The 19,248-nt window shown below is 42.9% G+C and overlaps 1 protein-coding gene across 2 annotated transcripts in view; it reads left to right on the top strand.

Annotated features, from left to right (window-relative positions):
• PPP2R3A (protein phosphatase 2, regulatory subunit B'', alpha) overlaps positions 1–19,248 on the top strand; it is a 129,267-nt gene that overhangs the window by 73,747 nt on the left and 36,272 nt on the right. For both annotated transcript variants that reach the window (XM_006883367.1, XM_006883368.1), the window contains exons 6-9: positions 9,876–9,962; positions 13,541–13,697; positions 16,997–17,045; positions 18,586–18,675. In XM_006883367.1, the coding sequence (XP_006883429.1) occupies positions 9,876–9,962; positions 13,541–13,697; positions 16,997–17,045; positions 18,586–18,675 (383 nt within the window). The remainder of the gene's footprint in view (positions 1–9,875; positions 9,963–13,540; positions 13,698–16,996; positions 17,046–18,585; positions 18,676–19,248) is intronic.

Genomic DNA, 19,248 nt, shown 5'->3' with positions numbered 1-19,248 from the left:
AAAACCTAACCTTTCAATAGTCACACTGAACGTGAATGGTTTAAACGCACCACTGAAGAGAAAGAGAGTAGCAGATTGGATAAAAAAACAAAATCCAATTCACTCTTCTTGGGGAAAAAAAAGAAAAACTCTTTCATTGTTATGCAATCCCTCCCCCCAACTCCACTCCACTATGCAGCCTTCACTCTGGAATTCTATAATGACAAGAATACCATTTATATATCCCTTTTAAACAGTTCCCTCCCTTATCTGTTTCAATGCAGTATACATCATTCCTCCCCTCCTTTTCTGTCTTATCACAAAACTGATGTCAGTCCCATTTTACAACAGTGGCCCTATGCAATATTTGTCCTTTTGTGACTGAGATATTTCACTCAGGGTCATCCAGTTTGCATAATATTTCATGAGTTCCTTGTTTTTCAATGCAGCATAGTATTCCATTGTGTGACTATACCAGAGCTTCTCTATCCATTCATTTGTTGATGGGCACTTGGGTTGTTTCCAGCTCTTTGCTACTGCGAGCAAAGCCGCAGTAAACATGGGTGTGTGTTAATTTTTTAAAATATCTTTTAAGCTGTGGCTAATTTATTTTTTATTTACCTTTATGTAGTAGGGAGATCTGGTGGCCTAGTGGTAAGAAGCTGTGTTGCAATGTCAAAGGCACATGATGCAAATCCACCGGCTGCTCCTTGGGAGGAGGGTGGGCAGTCGCCTCCTGTGTGATTTTCTGCTTCTGAAAACCCTCTGGAGGGACAGCTGTATGTCAGCTTCTGCATCAGAGTGGGGTGCACAAAAACAGTAAACCAGAAGTTAAGGGGGGAATCAGCTGTCCTTGATGGGAAACTAGCAGTTAGCTGCTTTTACCACTAGATGGCAGCCTTGCCTCAATAGACTGAAATGCTGACTCAGTAACGTGGACACCCAGCAAATTAACTGATGAAGTCAGGTAGGAAAGGAAGGAGATTTGGGCCCTTTTTCCCCTGGGTGTGTGAAGATTTTTTTTTTCTGGTACTTTTGCCTGTGTAGGTTAGAAGAAGCTAAAATTAGGAAATAAATCTAAACACTGTATCACTCCTAAGTCTATAAAAAAAAAGAACAAAAGGTCAGACTAAAATAAGAATCGCTCAAGAGAAAACACAGAAATGACGTTTTTATCATTTTAAATGTAACACTGTACTTCTAGAAATAATAAATACATATAAAATATAGATAAAGCAGAAGGGAGAGAAGGGGATTCCTGAATTTCTGTTCATGGTGGCTGAATAATTTGAAGAAGGGTAAGGATAAATGTAATCCACATCACTGAGTTTCAGATGCAAAAAATGGTTGAAATTGGCATGTTTTATGTGTTGTTTAATCACAAAAATATTGAAACAGAAAAATCAAATTTTAAGATCAATTTATAAGGTTCAAACTCAAGCAATCTGGGCAAAATCTAATAAAGCTCGAGAAATAAAAATCTGGGGCATATTGAAGTTGACTAACTTGACAGAGGAGTAGAATTATGATAATTTTCCCTTTTATGACTTGAGTGAAAATTTAGGGTTTTTTCATTCATATTCATACATATTTTCTTTCTGAACATTAATTATGATTCATTAATTACCATGTCTGCTAAACTCCTTGTTGTATATTATCTTTCCCTTCACCCTGTTTACTCAGTGACTGTTAGCAGTTTGAATTCCCTGTCTTGGGATTGACAGCTTCAGAACAACCCCCCCACCCCCACCCCCACCCCCGGTGGGTCAACCAGGAGTTGGTTCTAGTTTGATAACAATACCTGATTGTTTCTAGTTTGATAACAATACCTGATTGCCTGGCTACTGATTTTTACTGTCCTCTCCTTTCCTCCCATCCCTGGATAACCAGGCAGCATCGATTCTTTTTGTGTCTCAATCTTTCCTTCACTTTTTATAATTATGACCTCATGCAGTGGTTGTCCTTGTGTTGACTGACTGATGTCACTTGGCATCATTTCCTCCACTAAATTACACTCGTGCTATGCAGTGTTTCAAAATCCTTCCTCATTCTTGAGTGTCAGGGAGCAATCTCTTGGGTGAATGTACCGTAGGTTCTTTAATCATTGATCCACTAATAGGCACGTGGGTGATGCCTTTCTCTTTTCTATTGTAAATAATGCTACCGTCAACATGGTGTGCATGTTCTTGCTGGAGCTGTTTTCCCCTTAGGATATATACCTCATAGTGAAAATCCTGGATCAAATTGTAGCTCTGTTTTCAGCCATTTAGTACCAGCCTGCTTTCCATAGTGGTTTCACCATTTATATTCCCATCAGCAGTGTATCGGAGTTCTAATCCCTCCAAACCTTCACCAGCACTTACAGCTTACTACCTTGATCAACACTGCCGTTGTTGCTTGGATAAGATAATATCTTATTGTTGTATTGATTTGCATCTCTCTAATAACTAATACAGAGTGCTCTGGTGGCTGAGTGGTAAGGAACTGTGCAGCCATCCCAAAGGCACACAGTTCAAATCTGCCACCTCCTTCATGGAAGAAAGACATGCAGCCTCTTCCCATGCACTTAGACTGCCTCTGAAAACCCACCAGAGGGTCAGCTGTGAGTTCATTCCAACTCAACAGTACACAGCAACAACAACTAACAGCGTGATTGAAGACCATGGACTGGAACAGGTGCACTTTAGTCTTAAACCTGAAATCATTGCTCCTCGATAGTGTCAAGTGGTTCCTGAGTGCAGACTTTCACAGTACAGTGTGTCTTCCAATCTCCTAACTGGTGGTACCAAGGTTGTTGATTGTCAATCCAAGTAAGAGGAAAGAGTTGACAGTTTCAATCTTTTCTTCTATCATGTTGTTTTCTTGATGTTGAGATGTAATACATATTGAAGGTTGTAGTCTTTGATCTTCAAGTCCTACTCACTTTGAGCAAGCAAGATTGTGCTGTCAGAATAACACAGGTTGTTGATGAATCTTCCTACAATCCTGATGCCACATTATTCTTCATTTAGTCCAGCTTCTTGAATTATTTGCTCAGCTTACAGATTGAATGGGTATGGAGAGAAGATACAGCCCTAGCGCACACCTTTTCTTATTTTAAATCATGTCGTTTTCCCTTCACTACATGGTTTAAAATCAATTCAAGTTTCTTCGGGACAGTCTGCTGTCAGAGACTTTTCCAGAGCGCTAAAGAACAACAATGTCACTCTAGAGACTAAGGTGTGCTTGATCCAGGCCATGGTCTTTTTCAGTTACTTGCTATGCATCTGAGAACTGGACAGTGACTAAGGATAACAGAAGAATTGATCCCTTTAAGTTGTGGTACTGAAGAAGAGTATTTAACATACCATGGACCACCAAGAGAAGAAACAGGTCTGTTCTGGAGAGGATGAATCGACATTGTTTGTTGGAGGCAAAGATTGTGAAGCTCTGTCTCACATATTTTGGGATTGATGCCAGGAGAGACCAATCCTGGAGAAGGATATCGTGCTTGGAAGGGTTGAGAGTCAGCACAGGAGAGAAGAACCCTGGAGGAGAGGGATTGACACAGTGACTGGGGTAATGGGGGCAGGGGTGTGAGACACTGTGTGAAATTTCACTGTGTGGAATTGGCTTAAGAGAGGGCAGGGTTCAGAGCTGTTGTGTATAGGGTTGCTGTAAGTCATAGTTAACTCGCCAACACATAACAACAACAATAAAAATTACCTTGCTCTCCTTCTGCATGAGCACAATGAAATGTTTTTGGTATTCCCATTCTTCTCCTTGTTAACCATAATTTGTTATGATCAACACAGTCAAATGCCTTTGCAGCATCAAGAAAGCACAAATAGGCATTCTTCTGGTATTCTCTCTTTTCAGCCAGGATCCATCTGACATCAACGGTGATATCTCTAGTGCCATAGCCTCTTTGTAAACCCAGTTTGAATTTCTGACAATTCTCTGTCAGTGTGCTGTTCTTATCATTTTTGGATGATCACCAGCAGTATTTTGTAAGGGCATGATATTAATGATACTGTTGAGTAATTTCCACATTCTGTTGCACCACCTTTCTTGGGAATGGAAATAAATATGGATCTCTTCCAATCAGTTGGCCAGGTCGCTGCCTTTCAGATTTCCCGACCCAGGCTGTTCAGCACCTCCAGAGCTGCATCTGTTATGTGAATCATGTCAGTTGGTTTCTCATCAATTCCTGGAGCCTTAATTTTTTGCCTGTGCCTTCAGTGCACCTTTGAACTGCTTCCTTCATCACCATTGGCTCTTTATCATATGATGCTTCGGGAACTCCAGTGAATACCACCATCATTCAAATATGTGCACCAACAACCAGAGCCAAAGAGGTGGAAATAGAAGATTTCTACCAACTTTTGCAGTCAGAGATTGATCAGACATGCAGTCAAGATGCATTAATAGTAATGGGTGACTGGAATGCAAAAGTTGGGAATAAAGAAGAAGGATCAGCAGTTGGAAAACATGGACTTGGTGACAGAAATGAAGCCAGAGAGAGAATAATAGAATTTTGCACAATCAACGACTTATTCATTGCAAATACATTTTACAAGAAACATAAACACAGGCTATACACATGGATTTCACTTTATGGTATGCATAGGAATCCGATAAATTACATCTCTGGAAGGAACCGCTGGAGAAGCTCACTATCAGCTGTGAAAACTAGGCCAGGTGCTGCTTGTGGAACAGACCACCAACTACTCATACGCAAGTTCAAGCTGAAGCTGAAATATTTCAGTGTCTGCAGATTCTTTTTGTTACTCTGTATCTTCCTTCCATCTTCTTTTAAAGTTCCCTGAATCATTTAAGATTGTGCCCATAGCATCTCTCAGTATTACAATTTGAGGCTTGAGTTTCTTTCTTTCCACTCTTTCAACTTGAGAAATGACAGCAAGTGCTTTCCTTTTAATTCTCCTATTCCAGCTCTCTGCTCATTCCATTATATTCACTTGGTATGCATCTGAGAACTGGTCAGTGAATAAGGATGGTAGAGGAAGAATTGATACTTTTGAGCTGCGGTATTGGAGAAGAAGACTGAATGTCTCACGGAAGGCCGGAAGAACAAACCGATATGTCTTGGCGAAAGTGCAGCCAGAGTGCTCGCTGGAAGCAATGATGACAAAGCTTCATGTCACATAACTTTGGGGATCTTGTTAGAAGCTCTTCCTTCGAATGGGACATCAAGCTTGGAAAGGTCAGCAAAAGACAGGAAGACCCTCCCCCAAATGAATTGACACAGTGACGGCTGCAATGGGCTCATGTATGTCAGGAATGGTGAGGATGGTACAGGGTAGCAGCAGGGTCAGGGCCATTGCTCATAGCATCGCCGGGGCTTCCTTGACTCAACAACACTAACAATAGTTGATTAATACTCTTGACCATCTCTTCGTGTGTTTGTTGACCATCTAAATGTGCTCTTGGTAAATTGTCCTCCATATCTTTGACCCATTTTGCAGTTGGGTTTGTCTTTCTTGTTGAGATGTTGGAGTTTCTGGTAAACTTTAAAAAATTAATCCCTTCATAAATGAGATTCTTGAAGTTTCTTTTCATGTGCATCATTTCTCTAGCAAATGTCTTTTTCATAGGTAGGACCTTCCCTCCAGCCTAGTGTTGGAGAAGCAGGGTTAAGACACCTCCTCTGGTTTGAGGACCTCACGGTGAGTGAGTGGAGACTGTAAACAGACTGTTTACAGGCTCTGCAGGCACCCATCTAGTGCAAGAATCCTGCCAACTTTCACCCAGATCCTTGTGGTGAAACACACCTCCCTTCATCACACAACCTGGAGCTTCATAGGACCGACTATGTTGAAGATAGGCTTCCTGACGCATTTCAGTTAATGGGCATCTCTGGCTGGTAATTCCAACTCTGCTCTGGGGCGACCCTGAACAACCACATCAGTCACTTTTTCTAAGAACAAGCACATTGGTCAGCCCTCCAGGTCATGATCACGTCCATCTCTAAAGTTCTTTCTGTAAGAAGTGACTAAAAAAAAAAAATTAGGGGAGCTCTGGTGGCCTAGTGGCAAGAAGCTGCACTGCAATCCCAGCGGTGCATGATTCGAATCCACCAGATGCTCTGCCGGGAAAGGAGGGACAATCTCCTCCTGTACCAGTCAGATCTGATTTGACGGTACTCACACACACACAAAATAATAATAAAATAACATTTCAAAAAAATAAAAGGAATAGGCGTGACTGTGTTGCTGTTCTAACTTATCCGGCATGAGTTAGTATCATCGCCTCATTTCCAGACCTGTCGCTCTTACTCAGGTATGTTATCACTTCTGACGGCTCTGGCACTGAGACTCGAACGTGCCCGTCATATGTTCTGCGAGCACCCCAAGATACCAGGGACTACTGTGCTCCCGGGCCTAATCACGCTGTGTTTTATTTATTCCATTGGGATGTTATAAACTTTTTTCAAAAACACTCCATTTGGAGCTCGTGCCAAGCTTATAACAACTAAAACCCGTCATCATTGGCATATGAGCTTCTGAAGCCAGTTCATTCTCCATCGCATCCTTGTGGTTTTGATGGTTAAACTTAAAGCCCCGAGACGATAGCCCTTAGTCACAGTTTGAACAGAAGCATCAGCCAGGTGGCTCAGCTTACCGCCAAACAATAAGATGAGCAGTAACAAGAAAGTCCAGCCAGACACTCAATCATTAGAATAATAAACAATATAAAATCTAAAGGGCAGCTTCCAGCCAAAGGTAACACTCAGAAAGCAGAAGGCGGTCAGATAGAAGGACTGGTGGAAACCAGAATCACAGGGAGGAAAGGGGAAGCGTGATGCTACATCATAATGTCTCATAATCAGTGTTATAAAACTCTGAATGGTTGAATGGGTGTCCAGTTGGCCTTGTAAAGTTACTCAAATCACAATTTGGCTTATATGCTTTTTTTTTTTTTTATGTGAACCGTCAAATCAGATCTCACTGGTACAGGAGGAGATTGTTCCTCCTTCTTCAGCAGAGCATCTGGTGGATTCGAAGCACTCACCTCTGGGATTGCAGTGCAGCTTCTTGCCACTAGGCCACCAGAGCTCGCCAGCTTGTATGCATTTTAGCTTTCAGCTCTTCACTTCTGACTGTCTCTCACCCACTGCATCTGCTCCTACAGTGAAGATGATAACACCAACAACACTTGAGGCAAACATGTGTTAGGCTTTTATTAAACTTACCGAATGACAAATCATGTTATTAAAAACTAAGCAAGACCTCATTCTTGCAGAGCCTGTAGTAGTGTTGAATGGTTGCCTTCCCTGTTTTCTGCACATTTTCTATGATTTCTGCCTGTGAGGCATTTCAGAAATGCTGATTTGTATAGAATGCTACTTAGACACCTTGTTTGGATACACTGGCGTCTGCTATTCAAGATCAAAGGTGTCATGGATTGAATTGTGTCCCCCACCCTGGATGTGTTGGCTTGACAGGGCCTCAGTTCTCAGCACTTGGGATACAATGAGAAGTGAGGCAGATACGTAATGACCTCTCACAAGCTGATTGTCCCTTGGGCTGTAAGACGCCCTCAGGGTGGAATGCAGTGCTCTTAATTGCACCAGTTTAAGGGAAGTTTCCCTGAAGTGTGGATTATCGTCCAAGAGAGAAAAGTGAGCAGAGATCCGAGCCACAGTAATACCCATTAGACCCTGGCCCCTGTTTAGGAAACCCCTCCAACATACTGCCACGAGGTGGTCTTGGCCTAGAGGTGGCACTCTGACTTTGGACTTCTAGTGTAACATTTGCTGTGTGTTAACACCATCCTCTTGTGGTATTAGGTTACCAGGGCAGGAAGGAAGACGCTTGATGTCATCACCAAGAGCAAGCTCACTCACTGAACAACTGAACTACCATCCCATTTGTGGTTTCTTCAGCCAGGAGAGTGTTTGTCCAATAACAGCAACAAGCCAGCACCCGGACGAAGGTCCAGTCGTGTGCTGTCTGGCCCCCCACCCCACCCACCCCACCCCATACTTTGATGCTGATTCCCTTGGGTCCCCCATTTTCTACCTCAGGCCCTCTTCACAGGAAGCCTGTGAATTGAGTTCTTCAGCTCACAGTGACTCAAGCTCATTATTTCCCTGTCTCTAAGATGACATGGAAATCTCTCTGGCTCAGGGTTCAAACCACATTCCCCGAGAATCTGAAAATGAAAGTGATCAGAGGCCCCTGCTTTATCCTGCAGCCACGGTGATGGCTGAAGAAGGCCGAGGAGACAGACCCCAAATCCAGGCCCTTCCCCGAGGCTCCCTGTGCAACATGACACTTTACCTAGACTTTAAAGGGTCAGAGGAGTTAGGGCTGCTGTCACAAGACTGGAACTGCACCTGGAGGCTGATTATTCCCCGTTCTACTCAAAACTCACCCTCTCAGGTGAATAACAGGGCCAGATGGTGGTTTAGTCCCTCATTAGACCTGCTCTTCAGTTGTTGTTGTTGTTTGTTGTTGTTGTTGATTGCCTTTGAGTTGAGCACGACTCATAGCGACCCTATGAACAAAAGGCCTGAAACCTTTATCAACATTTATCAAAGTTCATAGAGTTTCCAGAGGCATGTTGTTTAGGAAGTGGACATCTGTGTTGTATTGAGGGGCTTGGGGTTTGGTGTTTTTTTTTTTCACCAAAATAGTGGCTTTTTTTGGGGGGGGGGTATCTTTTTTTTTCCCAAAAGATTTTTAAAAAAAAATTTTTAAAAAAGACTTCTTTCATGACAAAACCACCAAGGACACAGGCTCTCTGAAGTCCGTCACAGTCAAAGTTGGAGTGCCTTAAAAGTGCTTGTATTAGCAAAAATAAGCAGTATTAACAGAAAAATAAGTAGAGAAAAAGGAAAAAAAGGTGCTTGTATTGCTCTGCTCACTGCTGTTGACCCTTGAAGGAAAAGTCAGTAAAGTCAAAGAGAAATTAATTGGGTGAAGGTAACCCACAGTCATTTATCAAGCTTCCTTGCGGCCACCTACCTGGAAGAACTCGGGTTTCTGTCTTCCTTTTCCAGTACACCACACACACACAGAGTGCATACACGTGTACACACACACACACACACACACACACACACTGCATACACACACCATGGCGCACGTGCACGATAACTCCCTGCCTCCCAATTCCAAGCATATGGTTCCCTATCCCTCCTCTTCCATCCTATTCACCCTCTTCTCTAGGGTCTCACTTCTACTAAGGTCATTTAAACTTTAGTTAATAATGCTGATGGCCAAAATAAGGGCTAGGGATAGCCATTACCCCATGTGTATTGGAGCTTCCTTTGCGAGAAACGACTTTCCTTTCAACCCTCCAGGAGAAAGCCATCAGAGTGGATAATGCCTCCTTGACTCCTTCTCCCTGGCCAGCCGTCTTTATGCCCGCCTCCCACGTATCTTCTACTTCTTGTGTCTTCCCCAAGCGTCCAACTCAGTAAGCTGTGCATCCGTCAGGCCTCGCTGCATAAATGTGTGGACAGCAGAGGGAACTGTGCGTACGCAGCTGGGACAGGCACACTTGTGAGCTGAGAAGTGTGGGGGTATTTTTATGGCAGCAGATTTAAAATAGATGAGATCAATTCAAAAGTGTGGTGTTAATTATGATGGCTCTACTGAAAGTGCCAGAACTTAGCTTGGTTCTTTCAGAAGATAAACTAATGCTGTTAGGCACCCCATCGAAACCTGTTCATAGCTAGCTGACTCTCAATTGGGTTTTCGGAGGCTGTAAATCACACGGGAGGAGACTGCCCACCCTTCTCTTGCAGAAGCACCTGATGGATTTGAACCGCGTGCCTTTGGGTTGGCAGCACAGCACTTTATCAGTAACCCACCAGCGCTCCCTGACAAAGTAATAAATAGATAACTTTAACATTCTTATTTGGTTTTGTTTTCTTTTTTTGGAACCAGGTTATTCAGAGAATATTCTACACAGTGAACAGATCGTGGAGTGGAAAAATCACCTCAACAGAGTTAAGGAAAAGCAACTTTTTGCAAGTATGCCTCTCATTAGAATTCTATTTTAAAGAGCAATTTAAGTAATAGTCTGACTTGACAAATATTTGTATCACTGAGTCAAAAATGCTATCACTAGTTATTAAAAGGACAATGAGATGTGGTGAGGGAACAGAGATGAATAACAGAGCATGACATTGAGCACAGGATAGAAGACCCTGGCTTTGCCCCTGGCCTGGGAGGTTCTACAGCAACGGCTACATGTGCCTGGCCACATGGGACTGCCTGTGACCTTGGCCTTTGAGGATACTGAATATTTATCATGATAAAAACTGGGAAGGAAGGGAGATTCCACACAGAGGAGGCAGCTTAAACAAAGGCTCCAGAATGTCATGTCTGGGAAGTGTTACTTCGAGGAACCAAAGAACACTGCCCAAGAGCAGCCTCTGTTAGGAAAGTGCCCACAGATGAGGCTGGAAGGACATGCTGGAGCCAGGTTGACAGGATCTTACGGGAGACACTATACTGAGGAATTGATCCCTGGTCCTTCCAGTAAATGGCTCTTTACCCAGCTCCTGCCGAGAGAAAATACTCAACATGCCATTTAAGAAGGAATGCGTTGTCCCTCAGTTATTTTCTTTATCCAAGGAGAGAAATCAGAAAGTAATTGACCACTAGTGGGAGCCTTTTACTGAGGTCGATTTCATGCCTGATTGTTGATGTGTCTGTAAAGCCTAGCTCTTCACACGTAAAGAAAATAAAATAAAATATATTTAACAAAATATGTTTTTAAAGGAATAGTACTCCACAAAGTTTAGGCCAATAATGCAATCTTAGTTATTCCTGTTTTCCTCTGTGACAGACAAGATGGGCACAAATATTTTTATTCTAAAATTAGCCAGCATTGTTAATAGCGATTGAGCACCTGATGGCCGCCTAGGTGTCTAGATACGAGATAAATGTTAAAATTGCAGTAATTTCACAAAAGAAACCTAACATCTTAAGAATGATTATAACAAGCACGCATGTTCCTGAGGCACTCTGTAATTTCTGTAATTTTGAGTCATTATTATTATCCATATTCTTTTTACTGAAGATAACATTTCAGGCCCAAGTATCGTTGAATAACTTGCATAAGATCATACAAGTAAGGGGAGCTCTGGTGGCCTAGTGACAAGGAGCTGCAACTACAATCCCAGAGGCGCACGGTTCAAATCCACCAGATGCTCTGCCGGGGAAGGAGGGACAATCTCCTCCTGTACCAGTCAGATCTGATTTGACGGTACACTCACACAAAAATAATAAAACAAAATTTTAAAAAATCATACAAGTGAATGAATGAAGCTATGCTCCTATTTTCTATTGCTTAAAGCATGGTTAATTTTTTTCTCTCCCTTTTCCTCTCGACCTGTTTTTCTAGTTTTACATCTTAGGATGTGGTGACATGTCACAAAATAATCAGAATATTTGAACACATCTTGAGTCATAAGCAAAAGTCACTGTCTTCCCACCCTATCAAGATCCCATCATCCCCAGAAGGAACCCACATTGTTGTTGTTGTCATGTGCCATTGAGTCGCCTGTGATTCATAGCAACCCCATGTACAACAGCCCTAAACCCTGCTCTACCCCTTTCCAATCTTCTTGTTTCCAACACTCCTATCCCCCATTACCCCAGTGACAGAATCAATCCACCTCATAGAGGGTCTTCCCCTTCTTCGCTGTCCTTCCACCCTCCCAAGCATGACATCCCTCTCCAAGGACTGGTCCCACCTTATTTGTGATTTTATTGCCTTGTATATGTTGACAAGGGCATATACAATTTTGTATTGCTGCTTTAGACGTTTTTCATTGGCTTGGGATCATATTTTCTATTCCATTAACTTGTTTGTTTTCCCACTTAACAATGTGTCTTTTCTATTCCACTTAATAAGCCTCTCTCATTTTTAAAAAAACTACTAAACAGTTTATTATTGCCTGACTTACCCGTGACCAATTACATATTCCTCTGTTGATGGATGGCATTTTCCAGATCCTATTGCAATAATGCAATGAACATACCTGTAATTTTTTAAAGAAAATAGAAATGTGAGTGAGACTGTCCCTCGAGCAGACAGCTGAAGGGGAAGTTCTGAATCCAGTCGTGTGCGCATTTTTTCATTTGTTCTACCTTGCCAAGTTACTTCCCTTAAAGCCTGTACTAACTTATGCCTCTGCTTGCATCCTAACCAACCGTAGCACTTATCCATGTTTTTATTCTGTGACAGTCCAGTGGGTGAAAATGATAGCCCTTGATTCTCAAGGTTTGCTGCCTTGAAAGTAGTCTGCCTGACCCACTTTAAAGATTATTCTCAAAAAACAAAAATTTTAAGGAAGTTAGGGATCCATGTATATCTTGTGGTTGTGTTGTTATTGATTGCCTTCAAGTCAAGCACAACTCATAGCAACCTGCTGAACAAAAGGCCTGGAGCTTTTCTATAAATAGCGACATTTATCAGATTTTTTACCACCCTAATAAAACTCCTGTGGGAGCTCTGATGGCATAGTGGAAAGGAGTTGGACTGCCAACTCACAGGATCAGAGTTCGAATCCACTCACTGCTTCATACGAGGAAGATGGGCAGGGCAGTCTCCTCTCGTACGATTTACAGCCTCTGAAAACCCACTAGAGGGTCAGCTATGAGTTGTTTCCAACTCAACAGCACAAAATAATAACACCAATAACAAACAGTGCAGTTACTATCATTTTTACATATATTGAAGATCTCCTTTATGTGAATATGGGGTTTGGGTTTTTACCTTACTATGTACAATCTTATATCCTGTATTTTGTATTTACCACATAACAAGGCTTTTTTTTGTTTGTTTGTTTCTCCATAGACTTTATGATTTTTATTGTTGTTGATTGCCATTGAGTTGAGCATGACTCATAGCGACCCTATGAACAAAAGGCCTGAAGCCTTTCTATAACTGTCATCATTTATCAAAGTTCATAGAGTTTCCAGAGGCCTGTTGTTTAGGAAGTAGATGCCACTCCTGATTCCAATTACAAATTTTTATTTGCTGCAAAATATTTTTTAACCAGATTTCCCATAATCTAGTAATTTGTTGTTTTAACCATTCACAACATTTGCATTTCCCAGTGTTTTTATTAAAGAATATTTTTATCAGACTAATACATTTGTATTATGGAATAATCCACTTTGCACCTTGAAATCTATTTTAACTTCTACTCTCGGTGACACATTTGATTTTGTTAACAGAGCCCTCAGTAATGGCCCCTCTGCCTCCCTGAATGTTTGTCCTCCAAAGGCACTTCCCTGTGACTGTGCATGGTATGTTGTTGTTGTTGTTGTTATGTATGATCAAGTCGAAACCGGCTCAGAGCTGACCCTCCAGCAGGTTTTCAGAGGCTGTAAATCACATGGGAGGAAATTGTCCATCTGTCTCCCATGGAGCAGCTGGTAGATTCAGACCTTACAGAGCTCAGTAAATGCTTGTTGATTCCAAAAAAAGAAAATTTGAAGTTGATTTTAAAAAATTTTTCGGCTGGGTTCTCAGCATGAGCCAAAGCTGGGTGTTGATCATTTTAAAAGCATTATCTCTTCTCTCACCATTTCAGACGCTAGCCCTTTTGGAAGAAGAGGAAGATATCAACCAAATCACAGATTATTTCTCCTATGAACACTTCTATGTTATTTACTGTAAATTCTGGGAACTCGACAGAGATCATGACCTCTACATCAGCCAGGCCGATCTGTCTCGATACAATGATCAAGGTGAGTGCTTCCGGAGATGTGCAGGCAGAAGTTGGGGCACTCTGCAGTGGTGAGGTGTTTTCACCCCTTCATTTCTGTGTCCAATCAAGTCCTCTCTGTCAGGTCAAGGACAAATTTAAATAGTTTAATTTTTTTTTTCCATTCAAATACCAGGTGTAGAAGGTATTTGGAGGTGAATAAGGACGTAGTCTTGGTTTTGATGGCACAGAACCAGTTTGTGTATACTGAGTGCTTTCTGATGAGTAATTCAATAAGACCCACACCTTACACCATTTGTTTGAAGGAGTATGTATATGCACCTGTAGAAACATTCCCATTACCAGTGTTTCTGTAAAAAGCCAAGGATGGAGATTCTCTTTCGCCCCTGCCTTCCCCTAGCGCATGGACTAGTTTTCCTCCCTCTTGTTTTACATTTCTACCTTTCACTATTTATTACTCCTGGAGTGAAAGTTTACAGAGGGGATTGGTGGCCCGTTTCCCCATGCACTCATAAAACTCTTCTTTGGGAATTTAGTTCTAGAACAGATGCCTTCTCTGCAGGTGAATTTCTATGCTTTCTTTTTGTCAGAAAACAAAAGTTACATATCACATGATAATGCATTTCCTGCTTTGTTTTTGCTGGTTATAAACTTTAGACACTATTGTTTTCATGATTTCGTTTTCTTACCTAAGTAAAAGATACATAGATTCATTTCCGCTGTAAAGATTGTCGCTGTTCTTAAACGTCTCCTTGACTGATGCTGATTAATTTTCTTAAGCCTTATGTAGTTGTTGCTGTTGTTATGTACCTTTGAGTTGAAACTAACTCATCGCGGACCCTCCAGTAGATTTTCAGAGGCTGTAAATCACACAGGAGAAGATAGCCCATAAGCAGCTGGTGGATTTGAATCATGTGTCATTGGGTTGGAAGCACAGCTCTTTGCCACTAGGCCACCAGAGCTCCCTTTTAGACACAGCAGAGTCAGCAAACAAACAAATCATTGCCCTTGAGTCACAAACAACTCATAGCTGACCCTCCAACAGCTTTTTAGAGGCTGTAAATATCACAGAAGGGGGCTGCCTGTCTTTCTCCCTTGAAGCAGCTGGTGGATTCAAACCGCTGGCCTTTGGCTTGGCAACACAATTCCTTACTCACTAGGCCACCAGAGCTCCCTATGCTGTTGTTGTTACGCACCATCGAGTGGCCTGCAACTCATAGCGACCCTGTGTGCAATAGCTCTGAGCCCTGTTCTATCCAGAGCCAGTCTCACTGACTCCAACACACCAACCGCATTACCCCGGTGACTCAGTCAATCCATCCACTCCAAGGTCTTCCCCTCTTGCACTGTCACTCCTCCCTTCTGAGCAAAATGTTCTTCTCCAAGGACTGGTCCCTGCTGGCCACATGCCCTAAGTAAGTGAGATGGAAATCCTTGCCTCCAAAGAGCATCCTGGTTTCACCATCTCTAGGACAGACCTGCTTGTTCTCTTAGCTGTCCATGGTATGTTCAGTACTCATCTCCAGCACTACAACTCAAAGGCCTCAATCCTTCTTCTGTCACCCTTAGTCATCATCCAGCTCTCTGATGCAAAGCAAGCTATTGCGAAGACCAAGGCCTGGATCAGGCGCACCTTACTCCCTATAGTGGAGTCTAGATCTTAAATAAGTGTTGAGTTTCACTTCCAGTATTTAGTATGTCGGTGACTAACAGCAAGCACCCTAAGAAAAGGCAATATTCCCAGAGATTCTCAGGTAGCTCGGGTAACTGTGCCTTTGCCCATACCAGTGACAGATCGTCTAACTGCACCCGCCCTTCCAGGGCTTGCACGACCCTCTGGGTTCTAAAAGCCCCTCTTCGAATGGCATAACCATAATAGTTCTCTTGTTGTTGTTGCTGAGTCAGAACCGACCCAAAGCTGACCCTCCAGCCTGTAAACTGCACCGGAAGTGATTGCTCAGCTCTCTTAAGGAGCCACTGGTGGATTTGAACCACCGAAGAGGTGCATAGCCTTTGGGCTAGCAGCACAGCTCACTCCACACTACGCCCGAGCTCCTTCTGTAAAGCGAGCAGCCTTGGAAATCCCAAGGGGCAGTTCATCCCGGTCCTATCACTGACAGTCAGAGGTAACTCAGCAACGGCCTTGGGCACCTGACTCTGTGTACAAGAGTTCGATGCTGGTGGTTGCCGATACTCTAACAGCCCATCATTGGTGCTATGGTTTCAGTATGTTTGCAATTCCTTGGGAAACTTGGTAAGAGGACACACTCTGCTGTCAAACCATCCCCAGGCTTGAGCTTTCTCCCTCTCCCTCTCTCCCCCCACCACCCCCTTTCTCTCTTTAAAATAAAATCTTGAACTCTTCATATGACCCGCTGCTATTGAGACTCAAAGATCTATCACGGGTCTCTATCTTCAAACAACAGCATACTACCCTAAGATCTAATTGTTTCTGACTAAAATTTACTTAATGGAATTTCTAAAACACTTAGGTCACATCCTAGACCTTTATAATATAGGGATGTAAGAAAAGTGTGCTTCTAGGATGCTTTGATATCTTTAAAAAATATATTTTATACTGGTTTGCTTACAAAGTTCGTATACGTTGTTTTCACACCGGATCTTTTTTTATTTCCTCCCTCTCGCTTTGATGTCTTTTGTAAAATTCTGCTTGAAAGTGCCATCCATTTTATTCACACAAAGTCTCTCTTATTAGAAAGTACACAGTTAGTTCCTCCTTCAGTTGAATGTGGGATAAAAGTTTTCATATTTAGAGTAGTTTTCATTCTTGTTCTTAGTGACCAAAACAAAAAGCCATACTTTTTTTATTTCACCTTTTTTTTTTCCAGCTGTCAGGATCTTCAGAACTTAGTGCTCAGTTGTGCCTAGATGTCAAAAATATCTGTTTGTTTAAAAAGTTATATACACAGATACATACAACACTGCATAGTTTAACTTCAAATGCTTATTTTCAAAAGGTTTAACATATATACATAAAAAATGTGACTATTTTCAAGGAACATTGTCATGGTTTGGCTCGTAGATAATAAAAACAAGTGTTTTAAAAGTACTACCTTTAGGGGAGCTCTGGTGGCCTAGTGGCAAGGAGCTGTAACTACAATCCTAGAGGCGCACGGTTCTAATCCACCAGATGCTCTGCCGGGGAAGGAGGGGCAATTTCCTCCTGTACCAGTCAGATCTGATTTGACGGTACACTCACACAAAAATAATAAAATTTAAAAATAAATAAAAGAAAATTTAAAAGTACTACCTTTCTGGATCATGCTTCTCACTAGCTCTGTAATTTCTTCTTATCTTTAGCTTCGTCCAACAGGATTATTGAAAGAATATTCTCTGGAGCAGTAACAAGGTAAGAAAAAGCATCCGTGTTTTCAAATGAGCTACAAGTGCCATTGGAAGAAGTTCCTCTTGGCAAGGCTTCCTGCACCATCTACTAGCACTGCCTCCCAGGTAGAGAGTCTCGCTGCTAACCCAGACGCCCTGCTTCTCCAGAAGTTCAAATCCACCAGCGGCCACTCCCCAGGAGAAAGATAGGCGTCTCCTCCAGCGGGATGTACCGCTTCACAAAACCGCTGGAGCGTCAACGCTGAGTCAATTCTGACTCGGCAGCTGGGGCTTCTTTTTTAAATTGGGTGAAATGATGTCCCACCAAAACTATCGTTAACATCTTAATAAAGAACAGTGATTCTTTTTAAGTGTCAGTCTTATGTCTAAAGATAATTAACAATATTTGATTCTGGTAATTACTTGCATTCAAATTAGAAACGATTTTTTTTTCTACTTACAAATGCCTTTTTTTCTACTTACAAATACCTTCTGGTTTTACGCTCTACACCTTTGTTCTCAGTGTCAAACATTGCATCGCTTCTATATGGCCTTGGCCACCATGGTAACCATTAGCACGAATGATTGGCTGGAACTATGCAAATGAGGAGGGGCTCTGTAGATAGGACAGCTGTGGTGGCCTAGTAGTAAGAAGTTGTGCTGCAATCCCAAAGGCACGTGGTTCGAATCCACCAGCTGCTCCACAGGAGAAAAATGAACAATCTCCTCCGTTGTGATTTACAGTCTCTGAAAACCCAGTGGGGGGATCAGCAATGGGTCAGTTCCAACAGCACACAACAAAAACATGCAGATGAGGTTCTTGGGCCCACAAGGAGGCTGGATGGCTTGGTAATGATACAGGTATAGCACCCTTGTGGGATAAGTTAATACAAGGAAGGTGGACAGCCCCCTGATGCCATCCTGAAAAGTGACCATCACCAAGCCGATGGGATTAGAGTGTGTCCCTTGGACTTGAGGAGCCAGGAGACAGGACACCAGAGATGGTGAGCACCAGCACCAGAGAAATGACAGCCACAGAGCCGGGGGAACCCAGAGACCGGCAGGAGACAGTGCAGTGGGCTTTCCAAGCCCTGGACCATGAGGGTCCAACAGCTTCCACAGGAGGCCTACTGACTGAGTTGGGTGTTGTCCAGGCACGTGATGACGTTAGCTCAGTGACCCATGAAGAGAGTAGAGGCCAGGCCAGCCTGCGAGGTCAAGGGTAGAGCACGGCCTGCCTGTGGCCACGCTGAGGAGACGGGCCTGCTGCCTACCTGCGTCTCGCGTCTGTCCTGAATTGTCCCCCGTGGATTCCCTCATTGACACAGTGGCCACAACATGCGCTCCAACGTAACGTGATTGTGAGGACGGCGCAGGGCTAGGCAGTGTCCATTCTAGTGACCCCAGGGCTGCTGGGAGTTGTAATGGACTTGAAGTCACATTAACAGCAACAGCATCATCTTCCTCCTCCTCCTGTGTTTTCTCCAAACAAGTGCTCAGGAAATTTTCTAACAATGTCTTCTTCTTTGTCTTCTTCCCCACACCCCCATGCCAACCCCTCCCAGAGGACAGACAGTACAGAAGGAGGGAAGGATGAGCTATGCCGACTTTGTTTGGTTTTTGATCTCCGAGGAAGACAAAAGGAACCCCACAAGGTATGACCTACATGTTTCCTTCACCAAGATATAGCTTGCATGCATAAGGAGGTCGTGGTGCAGACCTACTGAATTACCCAAGGGATACTGAGAGGAGAGTCCTCTGGGGCTCTCAATCCATGGTCACAGAGAATCAAAGGAAGGACAGTTACCCAGAGAAACACAGGTGAAATGACTGGCCCTGCAGGCAGGTCAGAATAGAAAGGAAAGATACGAATCCCAGAGAGATAAGTCTTAGGTCCCATAGAAATGAAAGTTAACTATAGGATCCACTGCACCAGCTACTTCTCTGGTCCGATACTTGTCTTGAAAGTCTCAGTAGAAGCCAGCTCAGGTAGGAGACAGTTATCAAGTTATAATCTACCAGACCTCAGGGATTGAAAGCAGAGGAATGGGCAGTTGGACAACTCCTATTTACCTAACCTCTCAGGACAGTACCATCCATTGTACTAACATTATGTGGCTTGGTCAGTGGCTGTGACTGCTGTTGCTTTGTCTTGAAAGAGGATGCTATAGGCAGAGGCTGGAGAACATTATACTGAGTGAACTATTTCCGTCTCATAAGGACAAATA

This window comes from Elephantulus edwardii, unplaced genomic scaffold (assembly GCF_000299155.1).
Source record: "Elephantulus edwardii isolate Elephantulus edwardi_28Jun2011 unplaced genomic scaffold, EleEdw1.0 scaffold00027, whole genome shotgun sequence".
NCBI lineage: Eukaryota > Metazoa > Chordata > Mammalia > Macroscelidea > Macroscelididae > Elephantulus > Elephantulus edwardii.
Note: the sequence above shows the minus strand (reverse complement) of the source record. Positions and strands in the feature narration are given on the sequence as shown.